Genomic DNA, 16,309 nt, shown 5'->3' on the forward strand with positions numbered 1-16,309 from the left:
AAAAACTTAAATGAAACACAATTAACTATATGTAGTTATTATCTATTTAATATTTAGCAGACGAAAAGTGAACTTTACCAATTAAAACAACACCGCATATTCCTTGAATGATAAGACTGCAATTTCAGGCATAAGATACTGATATTCCACGCTAACCTTCAGTTAAGACGAAGACAAACAGATGATTGGGGCATTGACAAGCATTTTAGATATTTAACAATTCCAGGAAAATGTCATTTGCTTCGTGAAATGGATTGGTGGTCCTAAACATATTTGCTCAGTATATTGTGTTGATTCAATTCGTTGGGATTGTACCTGTTCCCAAATCGAGTGTGCTGTAACAATTCATGCGTGAAACGCACGGGCAAAATGAACTTCTCGATATTTATCAGACAACCTGTCTCCCTCTTGTTTCAAGTGGATCGTTCTGTGGGGAGTTCCCAAGTATGCAAATTGGGCTCATTTGTCAGGTCGTGGATCATCTTATATGTGTTTACCAGTGCTTTCGAGTTTGTTCTGTCATAAGCCAAAAACCGGGTAACCTCTCCACCCCAAAGTATACTTTCATCTTCAGTTTTGGGTGTTCTTGTGAGTTACTGATATGATAATATTGCTGAAACAGTCAATATCACCTGCAGATAAAAATCGTTCGAAATAGACTAATGTCAGTGACACAATTACAGTAAACGGTCGGTAATGAAGAACGACATCGAACAGACAATGTTAAAACGAGCTAAAGGGTACTACTCTTTTAGTTTGTCACAGCCTTAACATACTGTGTGTATTTCATTATGTAAACAAGCACTATTCAGGAGTGCCCCTTGCCCTAACTGACCTGTCGGAGGAGGTCCTTCATGCCGTTATCACAGAGCGATGGATAGTGCACCTTGGTAGTATGGAACAGCGCCTTTACCTCAGCCATGGAGGTTGAACTATGGATCTCGTAAGGTCTCTGGCGACAAGAAAGCAAAATAGTCATTTCTATAGCAACACATATGACACACAAATGCAGAGAACATTTCCAAAACTGGGACTGAGTGAATCTAGTCTTATTTCGCGTTAAGCAACATTCCAGCAATCAGAAATATCACGGCTCGGGACACCAGAAATGGACTTCACACACTGTACCAATGTGACTAATCAAACCCGGATCTTCAGTGTGACGAGCAAGCGCTTCAACCACCATGCTACCCAATCGCCCTCTCCAAAACTGAGAAACATACTATATGCATTTTGACACCAAAACTCACTACCCTGGTTTCTCCCTCTCCAGTGTTTACTGTTTGTTGGTTTGATTAACGCTGCGCTCGACAATGTTCCGGCTATATGGCGGCGGCTCCAGACCAGACAATCCACTGATCTAAATCATGAGCATCGATCTACACCATTGGGAACCGATGATATGTGTTAATCTGACCACCCGACCCCGTTAGTCGCCTCCTACGACTAGCATGGGTTAATGAAAATCAGTTCGAACTACGATCTTCACGGGTATTACTGTAACCTAATTATTCTGTGGCGTCTGATATTAAGGACACCTTCGAGTACAATTCATGGCTCATTGGGATAAACATGAAGGATAATTAAAGTTAGATGTCACATTGTTCTGTGGCTTTTGCAATAAGAATCAACTACCTAGTATTAGCAATAAACAGATGAGGGAATAGTTTTTGTTACAAAGTGTGTGCGCTGGCTCATGGTATGCCAACTTTCCCCAACGGTGTCATTCTGTTATACTCAAGTTTGCATTTACATACCGCCCTGACATTGCTGTAGTATTGCTGGTTGTAGCGCAAAACAACATTCACTCACTCTGTTTACAGAACAAGTACACTCTCACCCTTCCTTTGAGCAATTCAAACGCTGACACTCCCAAGGACCACCAATCTACCGGGTACCCATAGCCACGGCTTTCGTCCAGACAACACGCGAATACTTCCGGGGCTGAAGAGAATAACATGGCATGGTTATCACAGGTGACGTCTGTAGCTTGCTTGCTTACTTACTTACTTACTTACTTACTTACTTACTTACTTACTTTAAATATTTATTTGACATGAGTATATCCTGTGTCTATATACTGTTGTTTGTTATTCTTTGCTTTTGTTTTCTCATAGGACACTTGTTTATACGTGGTAATGAGCTAATATAGCATTCTACCATCGCTGGTTCGAATCCCGCTATCATGACTCACGGTCAGCCCATGGCATGCGAGGTAGTTATGTATCATTCATCACTTTGATTCAGAGTCATCGCGATGATAACGGTTGAATTCTGCATTATCGATATTATGAAACATTGCTCAAAATACAAAAACCCAACAATACACAACATGTAACAATCGAGCCTGGACTGGACAATCCAGTGATCAACAGAGTTGTCGCCTTTGTGGCAAGCGTGGGTCGCTGAAGACCTATTCTGCCCCCGGACCTTCACGGGTTCCATATGACTAAGCAGTGCATACGTCCTTTGAAACATATACCATAAACTCAAGAGGTAAAATATACAATGTCAGTAGATGAACTATATAAACTACATATATTCCAACGTGTCATGTGATAGTTCCATCTCATTTCCATATACCCATATAAGGCTTGGTTCCAGACATAGACGTCGCTAGTTCTCCCGTGGCAAGTGTGGTGGCAATATTGAAGTCCGTTATATGTGCATGACCTGAGAACATGAACATACACCATCATTTCATAGATGTCCAAAGTAGCCATTAAAATCTGATCAAGGCGATAACAACAGTTACTCCCGGGTAACGTTTTTTTGCAACTACAAAGGTACACAATTCGTTGATGGCAAAAGCAGTGTGCAATATTACACCACCTCATTTTAATCATAGATATCGGACTCAGATATATTTACTTTCAGTGTGAAACACATAGCTTTAAGATCTGTTTATATCGGTTGCTATCCAAATGTCATACAAAAAAGGAAGCAATCGTTATAAACAAGTCTTTCTCCAGTTCTGTTGTTAGGATAAAGGTGTCAAATTATAACATTTTGGAACGGGCAAAAAGAACGTTGTATCAATCCTGTTGCCAATAGCTCAAAATGGTAGGAACACTAAATATCGTGTTTGTCACATGTCTGACATTACCTTATCCAAATTAAATATTACATAATATTTAACCTAAATCTCGGGGATTCTGGCATTTCAAGCTTAGGCCAGTAATCTGTACTGTGAAACTAAAACTTACCTTCTTCGTCCAGTAAGATGTTGTCAGGCTTGATGTCTCTGAAATAGACAATGCAATAGATGTCAGCAATATAATCACATACACAAAATAAGCGGGTACTGGGGTCCCAGTCATTTATAACGATCGTAGTCAGCAATCATCAGGTCACAGTGACACACAATAATAGATATTATTAAGCAGACCACTCACGTAATAGCATGATCCTCATTCGGCTTAAACATGAGGCACAGGGAACCTCCTTGAAATTGCCATACGATAATCAAAAGTAACATTGATTGCTTAGTACTTTATTATACAATAAAAAATCAAACGAGACTATACTGGTAAGTACGAAACTGTTGAGGTTGGCTTTCTCAGAGAAAATTGCTCATATCAACATTTACAGTCTTCTGAAGGACAACCCATACCACCTTCAAACCTCCGCCAAACGGTAGTGACGGTGCCATATGGCGCTTTGCGTAGGTAGTGTATCTGCGACGCCAAACACGAGCTCGCCAATCAGTCATGAACAAAAGAAAATGACTTTCGTCCCTTTCCCATGACCCCACGAAAAAACAGCTACTTTCTCATTTGGTAATAACAGCGGACGTCTCATAAATCGTCTCGCTACATAGAATTATATTAGTAACTGATCACTTCGAAATGTTGCAAACAGTGCATCACAGCGTTCTTTGAGAGGCATGCTAGAAGTTATAATGTGATAGGAAAGTTCCACCTTCTTGCTTAGGATATCAACCAATCAGAATTCGACAAATTTATAAGGTGTTGTATGCTTTGGTTATGGGTCAATCAGAATTCGACAAATTAATCTTAAGGGTAATACAGCGGGATAGACCGATATGATTCGGAATGTTGTGCAAGTTACATGGTTTGGTTTGTTCCTTCACGAACTCAGCATATTCTAGCTGTATGGTTGCGGTCTGTAAATAGTCGAGTCTGGAGAAACCAGTGATCAACAGCCTGGGCGTCCATCTACGCACTTGGAATACGATGACACGTGTCAACCGTTAGTTGCCTCTTACGACAAGCATGGGCTGCTGAAGATCAGTTCTAACCCGGATCTTCACGCGTCCCATTTTAATTTATTTTTGTATTCTATTAAATTAATATTTATTTTTTATCCCTTTTGTATTCAGTTACTATTTTTGCTGGTACTGGTTTCCGCGAAAAATGGTATCATCACTTTTAAAAGCAGTTTTGAAAACATGCTTATGACTCAGACAAATGACTCCGCTTTAAGCTGACATTTCTGATGCCTTTTGAAAGCGATTTTTCGCTTTTTCAAGACACATTGTTATTGGTCTCAGAGCTGCGTCTTTACTAAGCATATGACATATCACGTTCACATTGATATTTGATTTGTGTTTTGATCTTTGATTTCTGTATCTATATGTGAATACGAGGATACAATGATCGGCTGAAAACAAGCGCCAGCACACCGTCATCAAAGGGTACCAAACACAACTATGGTATCAGTATCACAGCTGTGTATTCCTTTGTTTTATATTTGGCACCATCAACATATTATTTTGTCCGGCAGTATCAGAATCAAGACAATAAACCTTCCACGAGACTGCATCGAATAATATTTCACCAAATTTGCCAACATTGTGTTAGTGACAGGTTTTTAGCCTGCTCTCTATAGAAGACTTCAAAGAACGCAATACGAGTCTTGCTCAAAAGTTGTTTGATCAAGATTTACCTCAATCAAGCCTTAGTGAAAGTTCTATGGTAGACCTCGGTGGGACATGTCTATGTCTGATGTATCAGTGACAGACATTAATTTATAATAATTTCATTTGTACCATGTTGTTACAGGTAACATGCCCTTGCGTGTGTTTATGACAGATACCACCGGTGGGCAGGATAGGTTCGCCCTTTGGCAAACACCTGGAAGCATTACTACTTGTGATTCACAAACATGTACTTAGAATATGATATGGATTGTAAGGTGAGCTCAGCGTTTAGCGATTTGTGATAATAACTGAAATGTTTTGGTCAATATTTATGTTGAGTATCTTGGATGACTTCATGACATTCCACCCTTTCAGCTTTTTTTCCATGATGTTTGCAGCTGCAGTTCAGTACTAGCTTCGATTGTCATATACAGAATAATTATGGCACAATACAAACACAACTAGCATCCGTTCGGGAATCGAACCGTGGACAAAGGCTGTACCTACTGGACTAGTAAACAATTCCGATTTCTCAATACCAAGTACAAAGACTATGTAAGCTTAGAAGCTTAGTGTTATTTTACATGTTTCTTAAAGAAAGAGAACTGCGTCATAGTTCTCATCAAACTCTTCACAGGCAATAGCGATCTCAATGCAACAAAACCGCTCATAAGACGATAGTGTGCAGTTGATTTCCGCTGGTTCATATTCTGATCAACTAGGCGAATGATGGCATAACATTGCTGGCTTTCTTCAGCTGATTACATACTTGTCGAGGGTTAGAGGTGAAGTTCAGAGAGGCTGCCCCACTGTAAACATTTCGACTAGGTCAGAAAGGAAGTGTAACATGTATTGACAGCTCTTTCTAAGTGCTTTATTTGATCAGGAGACTCAATTTGACCAGGATAACCGATTTAGCATTGATCAGATCTGGTGTCTGAAGAACGAATCACGGACGCTGCAGTCGACTGGTTTTGCCGCGGGGACTGGGAACATGTCACCACGTGGAAATGAGTTTGAACAGATGTCACGTGGAGCTGGGTTTGCAGTTTAGATGTCACGTCAGCTCGATTACAGTTCAGATGTCACTTGGAGTTGAGCTATGGTTCAATTGTTACGTGATGTTCGACTATAGTCAGTATGTGATGGAGCTACGTTTGAAGTTTAGATGTCACATGGAACTGAGACTGTCCTTCAGATGTCACGTGGAGACTGGCTGAGGTTCACATATCACGTCGAGCAAAGTTTGTAGTTCAGATCTCACGTGGTCATGGGTTGTTGTTCAGATGTCACTTGGTGTTGAGCAGTAGTTCAGCTGTCATGTGGGTCTCAGCTCAGCTATGATCCGTGTGTCAAGAGGAGTTAGGTCTGTAGTTCACATGTCACGTGGTCCTGAGTTGTGGTTCAGATGTCACATGGTGTTAGCTGTAGTTCAGCTGTCATGTGGTTCTCAGCTACGGTCTGTGTGTCTCGTGGAACCCAGTCTGTAGTTTAGATATCACGTGGTGCAAGATTTGTTGTTCAGATGTCGTCAACGGAATCGTATGTCGTCAGTTGGATCAGGAAACCTTTAGGTTCTGCCATGTAGAAGTTCAGCTGTAGCCATGGTAACATCTAAAGACAGCATGTGAAGCCAGACTGTGGTTCCCATGTCGTCATAAGGAGCTGGATTGTAGTTCATGTCGTCAAGTAGTCTTGGGTGTAGTCTTTGTCACTGCTTGACCGGTATCTGTAGACGATAAACACACCTCACTGCTAATACCTCCTTCACTGCTGCTGCTACAGCTCGCTGCGAACACGTTCAAAATTGTCAGTGTACCTCGCAGCTATCCAAGAGAGCCTTAATTAAAGAATGACCACCGAGCTTCGAAGATCGCGGACTATCATTCCTGAGTGACTGGGCGTAGTAATCCTTTATCCGTTGGCGGGGAAACTTACAACATTCATTAACTAGAACTACAGGTCGCAATCTGAAGCATTTGCCGGGTTAGTTCACATACTGAAAACAAACGAAACGTGCGAAACGAAGCAGCCATGTTGGTCAGTGCACTGACGTTCACCTTTCTTTAAATAACGTAACGTGGTAAAACAGTGACGTTGTGAACAATGAATGGCGTTTTATGGAATGTTTGAAAATTACGTCAATTTGCAGTCATAGTGCTTAAATTAACTAATCAGCTACTATAATCGCTAATATCCAAACAGTTTTCAAATTTCACATAGTTCTAACCCATGGAGTACATTAGACAGTGGCTACTTGGCTAGATAACATAATTGTTTAAGCTAGTGACCTTGACCTTGATTTTCGAAGCCTTCTCAGCGCCTAGATAGTCGTAAGTACCATACATTAACATTATATTACGACGATCTTAGAGCTAAGAAATCTTCGAAAATATGGTCCCTGTCTAGCTCCAAAACACGACGAATAATGCAGTTATTACTGAAAAAAAACAGGTCATAATAATGCAGTTATTACTGAAAAACGGGCCATCAAGGCAAACTGAAAGCTGATCCGGCATTGCTATTCCTCTCTATGCCCCAGTAGGAACATCACCAGCCGTATACAACTTTCCGCGTAGAGTCCAACAGAAACACAACAGTTGTCCGAAACCATGCCCAATATATTGTTATACCACATGATTGCATTTTCTATTTCTACACATGTGAATCAGATACCTAGTTTTAGTAATATGAACGGATAGCAACCAATCAGCTTCTAAATCGTTGAACAAACACTTACGCCAGATAACAGATACTATAGACGTGTTCATGGTATCGCGATAGTTCCCTGGTCGGTAATTGATTGTGGGACGAGGTGTCAGGTGTATTTACAGTAATAGGAGCCTCTGACAATAATAATGTTTGCACCAAGGACCACGATCAGGAGCTGAAAGACACATTCTCCGCAGCGTCAACAACGAAGCGCCTTGGAAATCAAAGATGGCACTTAATGGATAGTTGGCCACAGGAATCATGTCGAGTGTAATGGTGTTGTGATCAGCATCCTTTGTCTCAAGGTCACATGCTTCGTGATTAAGGCATTCCTCGCTCAGTATCTTAATTTATTGTGTTTATTTCACGTTTCCAGTGAACATTGGTTTATTTAAGAGATGTACATCCTGGGTTTTGAAGGTTCATGTGGTACCAATGTAGAGTAGGTACCTTTTGTTTGAATTTGAATTGCGATTCCGGTTTTCATGTCTTCATCTTTCATGCATGCATCCATCCATCTATACGTACGCACGGACGCACATGCGTACATACGTACGGTCGGGCACACGTACGTTAGGACGGACGGACATACATAGGTACGGACATACATACATACATATATACATACATACATACATACATACATACATACATACATACAGAGAGACAGACAGACCAATGTTTGTCACAGATTGACCTTTGTTCTGATCGACTGAAATGAACGTGAAAGTGTTAGCTCCCTATTTGATACAGCCATTCACTAAAATGTTCTTCCAAGCTAGTTCCTAGTGCCCCCAGCTAGTTCCTGATATAATGAATGTGCTAATGACGTCTGTGTCTTATTAATGAGTTTTCCACTTCGCAGACAATCTGCCGGTCCCCACTTAACCACTTAACACTTAATTGTTTCAAGCCTGATAATATAGCGCCTGGCCAAGACATTTGCGTCTGTAATCAGCCAATCAGGAAGCAGTATTACCAACACCAGACAAAATCACTAAGCCAGTTTAGTGGACAGTTAGGGAAGGTAAATTTCCTTATGTAAACTATTATATAAAGGACACGTTCCCTATTCCAAAGTACCGCCTGGGGGTTCTACAGAGACGCGGGAGTGAGAAGAGGGTGGTCGCGAAACGCGATGTACCACCACACAATAAACTCCCACTCAAAATGCGACACGCAATCCAGATTCTCCAAGACGTCATGTCATGACACAGACCATTCCCTATCCGCATGGCGGAAGCTGTTACACAGTGCCAGCAGAGACCATATAATTGAATGTCCCTGGTGCCAGTATCGCCAGTGTTCTGTGTGTTGACCATTACCAGTGCCGAGCGGTTGTATGGCATTGTGTTGCGATGATTGAGCCACGTAATCTGATAGGAGCTCGTGGTGGCTCCATTCAGAGAGGTAGCGAATCAGTACGTGGAGTATTAGCGGGATTGTAGAGTTATCGCAGGATTACACACAGAAGGTGTCAACAGTGTGAGTTACAGCGTTAGATTGTGATAGCACTGTGGGCTGTATATGGATGGACGGCTTAGCCAGATTATGTTGTAAAGTCATCAACAGAAGCCACTGATAAAACTTACATCGGGTCTAGCATTCTAAATAAGCCGACATTCTGCCTTAATGCACAGTTAACTGATTAGTCAACATTCTGAACAAAAAACTGAAAAGTAAACATTCTGTCTACACTGACATCTGAATAATAAACACTGGTGAAAGTTGGCATTTGAAAAATCGATAATCTGAAAGAACAACTCACAGTCCACATTCTCTGATCTGACAACTGAATAATGCACATTCCAGGAGCTGACAAGCGAATAGGACACATTCTCTGACCTGACAGTGAATAGTGCACCGACAGAAGAGTAATCCACATTCTGTACAAAATGACAACTGGATATTCCATATTTTGTCTCATCCGAGAGGTTATTTGTCCACAACTTGCCTGAACCAACATGTGAGCAACCCACAATCTACTAAAGCAACATCTGAAAGAAGACTAACTTTATGTATACATAGATAAACAAATGCCAAACGTCGCATCTATTGCAATAATGAATTTGTCTCCCCATGAAAAGTGATCTTCATCATACCCGTTTCTAAATGCCACTCAAAGAAACATCTGTCTAAATGGTCCATATTCTTCTAAACTCGTACCCGTCTCCTTCATGATACCCGTTTCTAAATGCCACTCAAAGAAACGTCTCCAGAGATCTCCACTCTCACGATTTATATGTATCTGCATAGTTCCATATTCTATATAACCTACATCTGAGAGTCTGCCATTCTGTCCATACTGATAATAAATTTGCATAATTACATACTCTATGCAACCTACATCCGAGATGTCATTCTGTCAATATTGACACGTAAATATTCCCATGTTCTGCAGGATAACACATTTGCATGGTTCCATATTCCGCCTTTGGTACACAGTTGATACCAAAACTCGGTATTACACTAAGCTGTCACAGGCAGGAAATATATCAATATATCACAGAAAGACGTTTACACATCCATAGGTGGCAGAAATTGATACAGATGACGTGAACTGAGCCGACGAGGGGCTAACGTTTCTGCTAGTTCGCACTATCATATCGATGTAATAATATTAATAGATAATAGATGTGAATTTATAATAGTCCCTGACAATTGCAAGGCGCAGCATGCTCAAAGCGCTCACACGTTACCCCGCATAACCCAAGCTGGTTATGAGGCGCTAGAGGGTTGACATGACTTATCCTATCGGGTACCCATTTTCTGCTGCGTGAACAGAGGCAATTTTGAACATATTCACATGCCTACGGCGAGACTACATGTTTCGTATGTGCTTCGTTGTGCAGTAGGACTGGAATGTCCTAGAAACTCCAAGAAATGAAGTTGTCGGTCACGCATCCAAGGACTCGCGTCTAACGTCTTTGGACTCTAGTCACGTTTGACATCACGAGCGGAAAGGTCACGTGACTTCCAGCGAAATATGAATAATGGCCGAAGCTCAGATAAAAGGAACTGTTTTCGCGATTAAGACGTAAATATGCATAATTTGTAATTGAAACTTTGGGTGTATGTTTCTTATGACTTTATCTTTCATCCAGCAAATTATTGCAATTCTGTCATATTATCCTTTAACTTCACCCGATTCGTGACCTCAGCTCTGTGCACAGGACAACACACAATCACTGATTACGATCTTGTCTTTTATATTCCCAGCGTGAATTTGGAGAATATTCTCTCAGGAACAAGAAATAATGTTGACGTGTTTGTAACCTCCACTGCCAGTTAGGGATTATACAACCAGGCTAGGCACCACTGTCAGAAGTAATACCAGTCTTTTGAAAACATGTCAAGACGTTTCATTTTAGGCTTCAATTCACTTCCTTTCTTCAAGTGCACAGTGACGATCACACACCCTTTCAGAAGTACTGTAAATTATGCATGTACGTCGTACGTTCGTTATGTCTTTATTGGCAATATTCGTCGGGTAAACGGTCTTTCACATTCTGCTTGAAGCTTGCCACCGAGTTTAAAGACCATGAATTTTGATAGAAAGTCTTATTTTCGCACTGCAAAGACAATTGGGCAAAAGCAAAAAATCAAGTTTAATGCTTTAACCAGTTGATTGCTTTTCCTAAAACGGTGATCTTTTTCACAAGTGCTTAGAACGACCTCATTTTGTATGGGCATTAAACATATCCGGAGTGCGTGTGTGCTAAAATTGGCTTGCCGATAACAGCTTGCTGGTTTTTACGCGATTTGGCCGATCGCACCTTCAGATCTGCATGACACTCGCCCCATCGCTTTCATTAGTACAATTCCTGAAGAATGCTGATTAGAAACACCTCATCATCGACTTGACCTAAATTCTCTCATTGTGAGTCGCTATCCGAAGGGAGTGTGCACTACAGACGGTATGGACTACGAGCTTGAAGCATTTCATGTTGCAAGTTACACGAGTGCCAACTTTCCACGATTCTTTAATGTTACGAGATATTTAAATTCAACAAATGCAAACACATGTACTCTAATGATGTGTATCCATGGTAACAAAGGAAATAAAAAAGACAGTAATTTCTATTCATGTCCCGTTTGTATAAAAGTAAGGCTCGGAAAAAAATAATGATCATCGGTGTTTTGGAATCTCCGTTTCATGGCGGATCACTTTACAAGACGAACGTGATAATCAACAGAAAACATACCTGAAAGGCTCAGAATACAGTATCGGTTTGCAATCAAATGCATTTGGAAGTTGGTAATAGCGGCGCTGCATATGTTTTAAGCGTATTCTGCGACACAGCTCCAATACATCTTATGTTTTTTATCAAATACCAATTGCGTAAAAAAAATGGCGCCAGAGCATTCACATGGAAAATGTGGCAAGGCAATACGACGCACTAGATATGGTTCCAACGTGCGTTCGAAATTTATTTAATCTTCAACATCAGAATCAGCAGATAACGACATCGCAGATATTTACGATACAATGAAATGGCAGCTTCAGTTATTGAGGTAGAATTTACTGGCCAAATTCACGGACATGTACGAAGAATCTCTGCAAAGGATTGTTTGGGCTCAGCAACAAATTGGCAACTGAACAAACTTTGGTCATTTTTCATGGATTTTACAAGTTCTTTACTTCAAGTAGATCCCTGCTTGTTTGTGGTTACAAAGATGGACTGTAGGTGGCGTGCGTCACCCCTGGATACAAAACATGTTAAAATTGTGATAAGTGTCAGATGCAGGACATGAAGAACATGGCTGAATGAATACATCAGGACAAGTCCACATCAGAACAAGTTGACATCGATCTTTTCAACTGGGATATGATGACAAAGTCAGTGAGTCTGACCACCCGATCCCGTTAGTCGCCTCTTGCGTCAAGCAGGGTTGATGAAGTTTTGTTAATGTTGGCTATTAGCGAGGCAGTTCGAGCTACATTGTATGAACGCAACAAGGACTATCCATGTGACATAATATAATCGATTTTAACGTACAGAAGATGATCATTGCTTATAACATACACACTATATTGTCAATTATAACACTAAATCTGGTTTGGTTGCAGACTGTCGCCGCAGCGTCAGGCCAAAAATATTCAATATGTTTTAGGCAAATTTAATAAACAGCGGGTCCTCATCGTTGCGCCGGACATGTTTGCTATTTTGGTTCACATGTCACTCTTTCCAACCAAATATCTTGTAATCAGTGAAGAAGTTAGGTGTCAACACTTAATTGTCTTCCCACATGGGAAAAAAATCCCATATCACCTCACCTCATCTGACATCACTGGACTTCACTGTACCTCACCTCATCTCTCACCCTACCTCACTGGACCTCATCACATCTCATCGTGCCTGACCTCTCTCACCTCACCACACTGGTCCTCACTGTACCAAACCTCTCTCTCACCTCACCACACTGGTCCTCACTGCACCTCACCTCATTTCTCACCCTACCTCAGTGGACCTCATCACACCTCACAGTACCTCACCTCTCTCTCAGCTCACTACACTGTACCTCATCGTGCCTCACCTCTCTCACACCTCACCACACTGGTCCTCACTGCTGTACTTTACCTTTCTCTCACCTCACCACACTTGACCTCCCTGTACCTTACCTCTCTCTCACCTCACCACAGCACACTGGACCTCACTGTATCTCACCTCTCTCTCATCTCACCACACTGGACCTCACTGTACCTCACATCTCTCTCACCTCACCTCACCACACCACACTGGACCTCACCGTATGTCATCTGTCTCTCACCTCACAACACCGGAACTCACCTCAACTGATCTCATTGGACCTAACCTCTCTCTCTCACCTCACCGAACCTCACCGTACCTCACCTCATCTCCCCTCACTGGAAATGACTGTACCTCATCTCTTTTTTTTCTCTCCCTCCCTCCCTCACTCTATCTCTCACCCACACTGGCCCTCGTGGTGATAACTCGTTCATTCACTCATTCACTAGTACACCAATGACCTCACCTGTGCACAATGTTCCTACTCCTGAGGTAATCCAGTGCTAAAGCTATCTCACACAGATACAGTTTGACGTGCGTGTCGTTGAAGTCAACGTCTTGTTGCATGTGGTACCTGAGGTCGCCCCCTAACAGGAGGTCCACCACCACAAACATGTCCTCCTCGTCCTCGAAGGTGAACCAGAGGTTCACCAGAAACGGGTGGTCCAATGTCCTCATGATTTCCACCTCACGCAACACGTTCAAGATTGCGTCCTTTCTCACGCACATGTTCTTGTTCATATACTTCATGGCGAACATCTTCTTTGTATCCTTCTTCTGGACAATGCACACCTGGAACAGAGCAGTGTTAGAGTCAGAAAGATGTCACCGTGCATTTCAACTCACCATATCATCTGAACAGGTAGCTTCATATGTTCGCATGTAGTCTCACAGTCCTTGAACTTCATTAGGTATCAAAAACAAGTGTCTCGGTACTGTAGCTCACTATAACGTGTAACCAGTGAGGTCTTTGGTTTCTAATGTATAGGATCTATATCAGTATCAGAAACGTATAGAAACGTCTTGGTACTGTAGCTCACTATACCGTGTAAGCAGACAGTTCTATGATTTTTTTGTAGCGGACCTATGTCAGCATCAGAAACACGTAGATACTGTAGCTCATTATAACGTGTAAGCAGACAGTTCTATGTTTTGTAATGTAGCGGATCTATGCCAGTATCAGACACGTATATAGGCGTGTCTCTGTACAGTAGCTTACTACTTAATGTGAGCAGGACATTCTATATGGTGTAATGTAGCGGACCTATGTCAGTATCAGAAACATGTAGATACTGTAGCTCACTATAATAGGTAAGCAGAGACTGTTGTGTGTTGTTGTTCCATGTGGGATAGAGTGAGGCATCCACGTCAGTGTCCAAAACATAAAACAGTAACTAAAGCAGAAGTTTCTCTCTGTCAGAAAGAAACAAACCCACGCCACCTTCGCAAACATAAAAATGTGAACAAAATCAACGCTATATAAGTATTTGCTGTTGCAGATCTAACTAATTTTGCTGGTAAAAAAATGTTTTATCTCTTCGGGGAAGAAAACTGGAAAACGCTACACAAATTCAATATTATTATTAATATAGGGCTACTCGTGACATTACATAAAGGCCATTAAAATAAATAATCGATTTTTCCACATAGATTTTCTTAAAGATGCTACACGATTTCCGACAAATTGCCTCCATGGAAAGATAAAGAGAATTACAGCTCTGTCTTTAACGAGCATAACGCATGTTTGCTATTCTGTCCCCATATTAAAAGTAACAAGCATGTAACCAACTGTATGGCGTGGGTGACACTGGAGTTAAACGACGAAAGCATGATGAAGCTTAGATTCCTCAGGAAACTTTTTCCATAGCTCACGTGTATCTGTATGAAATAAAGTTGATAATGAAAAGAGTGTTTTAGTGCAGTGATGTCAAAGTGAGTTGTTTAAATTAAGTTAAATCTTACACCTACTCAAATGAGTGAGTACAGTTTTACGCCACACTCAGAAATATTTCAGCTTATGGCGGTGACCAAAAATAATCCAGTCTGGGCCAGACAATCTAGTGATCAACAGCATGCGCAATTAGGATACAATGACATGTGTCAACAAAGTCAGTGCGGCGTTAGATAACAAAGATGGTGATTCTCGTAGACATAGGTCACCCCTGATCGTTAGGAGTGGACGAGGAGCGTCATAAGCCGCAATCATTCATTGCAATCGTCCGGTCCATATTGAAGTCAACTATTGCAAGCTCTGTCTATATGCATCTAGCCTACCGCTAAATTAACGCACCGTAAATCTTCCCGCACAATAGTTGACAAATGGTACGCAAAGCTACACAAAGAACGCTCCCCGTACGCCTGAACAAAAAAAACAAACTTTGAAGGTATCAGTCAAGTTGCTCTGAAGGCGAGGTACCAAGAGCAACAAGACTGTGCTACTATTAATCTTGGTAGAGGCTGCAGACAAGGTGATCCATTTTCGTCATATTTGTTTCTTGTATGTGATGAATTACTTTCACATGCATTTAAAAAGTAAATGCAACGCATATAATATCTCAGTATGCGAAGATGCAAATTTTACCCTTGCTGAACAAGTATCTACACTGAAAAAAATTGCTGTATGTTCAGGATTAATACTAAATTGTGATAGAACTAAAGCAATATGGATAGGATAAAAACATGGCAATGAACAACTGTGTCCTCACATCCCTATGCAGTGATCGAAAGAACCTTTCAAGATCTTAGCTATCATTTTTGATACAAATCTAAGTGCGATGACTGCGGTGAACTTTGCTACACAATGTGAAAAAGTAAAACAAACCAACTGTTTTCTCATGGGCAATGAGATGTCTCACTCTCCGAGGCAAAATAACTATTATTAAATCCCAATATTACCACCACTCACACATATCTTCAGCTCGCTTCCAAGTCCAGACAGGGAAACACTAACTCTTTGATCTATGGATTTGTATGGTCTGGTAAAAGGTCTAACATAAAGAGAACAATGATTATAAAAATGCGAAAACGTTGGACTGAAAATGGTAAACATGGAAATGTTCGATAAATATATGAAAATAATTTGGATCAAACGACTGTTATCAATGGAATGAAATCGCCCATATGGAAAGACTGCAATTCTAAACTTCGAGGAAAAATTCAACGTATAAGTAAAGTAATATTAAAG

The 16,309-nt window shown here is 41.1% G+C and overlaps 1 protein-coding gene across 1 annotated transcript in view; it reads right to left on the reverse strand.

The window, feature by feature from the left end:
• The window catches only part of LOC137265147 (serine/threonine-protein kinase 32B-like), a 130,534-nt gene that overhangs the window by 9,616 nt on the left and 104,609 nt on the right, over positions 1–16,309 (reverse strand). Inside the window, exons 3-7 of the mRNA XM_067800466.1 lie at positions 13,592–13,917; positions 3,207–3,244; positions 2,584–2,673; positions 1,841–1,944; positions 836–952 (exon numbers count right to left, since the gene is read on the reverse strand). Coding sequence (XP_067656567.1) covers positions 836–952; positions 1,841–1,944; positions 2,584–2,673; positions 3,207–3,244; positions 13,592–13,917 — 675 coding nt within the window. The remainder of the gene's footprint in view (positions 1–835; positions 953–1,840; positions 1,945–2,583; positions 2,674–3,206; positions 3,245–13,591; positions 13,918–16,309) is intronic.

The sequence above is a fragment of the Haliotis asinina genome, chromosome 15, assembly GCF_037392515.1.
Source record: "Haliotis asinina isolate JCU_RB_2024 chromosome 15, JCU_Hal_asi_v2, whole genome shotgun sequence".
Classification (NCBI taxonomy): Eukaryota; Metazoa; Mollusca; class Gastropoda; order Lepetellida; family Haliotidae; genus Haliotis; species Haliotis asinina.